This window comes from Meleagris gallopavo, chromosome 6, assembly GCF_000146605.3.
Source record: "Meleagris gallopavo isolate NT-WF06-2002-E0010 breed Aviagen turkey brand Nicholas breeding stock chromosome 6, Turkey_5.1, whole genome shotgun sequence".
Taxonomy (NCBI): domain Eukaryota; kingdom Metazoa; phylum Chordata; class Aves; order Galliformes; family Phasianidae; genus Meleagris; species Meleagris gallopavo.
The window spans coordinates 44,805,380-44,806,680 of NC_015016.2; the positions used below are offsets into that span (position 1 = coordinate 44,805,380).

At 38.9% G+C, this 1,301-nt stretch overlaps 1 protein-coding gene across 9 annotated transcripts in view; it reads right to left on the bottom strand.

Moving 5' to 3' along the window:
- Nucleotides 1-1,301, bottom strand: part of NME8 (NME/NM23 family member 8) — a 21,887-nt gene that overhangs the window by 4,432 nt on the left and 16,154 nt on the right. For all 9 annotated transcript variants that reach the window (XM_019616637.1, XM_019616639.2, XM_019616640.2 and 6 more), the window contains one exon: nt 654-798. In XM_019616637.1, the coding sequence (XP_019472182.1) occupies nt 654-798 (145 nt within the window). The remainder of the gene's footprint in view (nt 1-653; nt 799-1,301) is intronic.

Consider the following 1,301-nt stretch of genomic DNA (forward strand, 5'->3'; position numbering starts at 1 on the left):
CATCTCCCCTATGAAGAAAGGCTAAGTAAACTGGGTCTGTTTAGCCTTGAGAAAAGAAGACTGAGAGGGGACCTGATCCAGGTTTATAAATATCTGAGGTGTGGCGGCCATAGTGGTGAGGCCAGTCTCTTTTCAGTGGTACGTGGAGACAGGACGAGAGGAAACGGACATAAGCTGCAGCATAGGAAGTTTCGCACGAATGTGCGTAAGAACTTCTTCACGGTGAGGGTGACGGAGCACTGGAACAGGCTGCCCAGGGAGGTTGTGGAGTCTCCTTCTCTGGAGATATTCAAGTCTCGCCTGGACGCCTACCTGTGCGACCTGGTGTAGGGAACCTGCTTTGGCAGGGGGGGTTGTCTCGATGATCTCTAGAGGTCCCTTCCAACCCCTACAATTCTGTGATTCTGTGATTCTGTGAAAATAATAATTACTGTCCATAATTTTGGAGAGAATTGTAAATTTTCATTTTAAATGAAAGACACTTCATGCAAAAAAAGTAATCATAAAACACTGAAAAACTGATTGAACTTGCTAGAGAAAATAACAGAGTATAAAATCTTCAGCCCACATAGGGGGTTGTTTTGTTGGGTCTGTACATTCAAAGATGTGATGCATACTTTACATAACTCAGTACTGTATAGTTAGTTACTTACTCAGTCATACATGTCACCAGCTCTTCAAAAAAGGGTTTTCCTTCGTGATCCTTGTAAAACTGTGTAGCCATTTCACGAGTTAAAGCTTCTTCTTTAATTTTTGAGATAGTAAATCCAGCATCTTTAACCTTTTGCATAATTTCATCTAGAAGAATAAGAAATAAATTCACTCATTCTTGTTTAAAGTAGCTAGCTCAAATGAAAAGGAAAAAAATTGATGCAAAAAAACCTCTTTAAAAGTTTCAGAAAACATTGCATCTACTCTTTAACGTAAATCACCAGTATCTATTAAAATTTTACTTACAATGTCAAGCAATAGCCAACAATGTTACAAGCACTTCAGCATTTCTCTAAAATGTAATAAACCCACTGTCATAGAACTAAACTATCTCTCTGCAGGTGACAAACCTGTATTGTTGCTAATTATACTACTAGCATTCATCACTATTTCTGACACTTGACAGAACGTGTAATGTAGTTGTAATGCTACAGCACACACCAGCTGGCCTGATAAAATAAATCTAGATTGTTACAGGAAGGGAAGAAAGACCAACAAAGCAAATTATGAGTTAACAATTAGAAAGGCTACTGAACTTCCGAGGAAAGAAAAGAAGAATGCTAACAAGAGACTTTGGGGCCAGAGGTTTA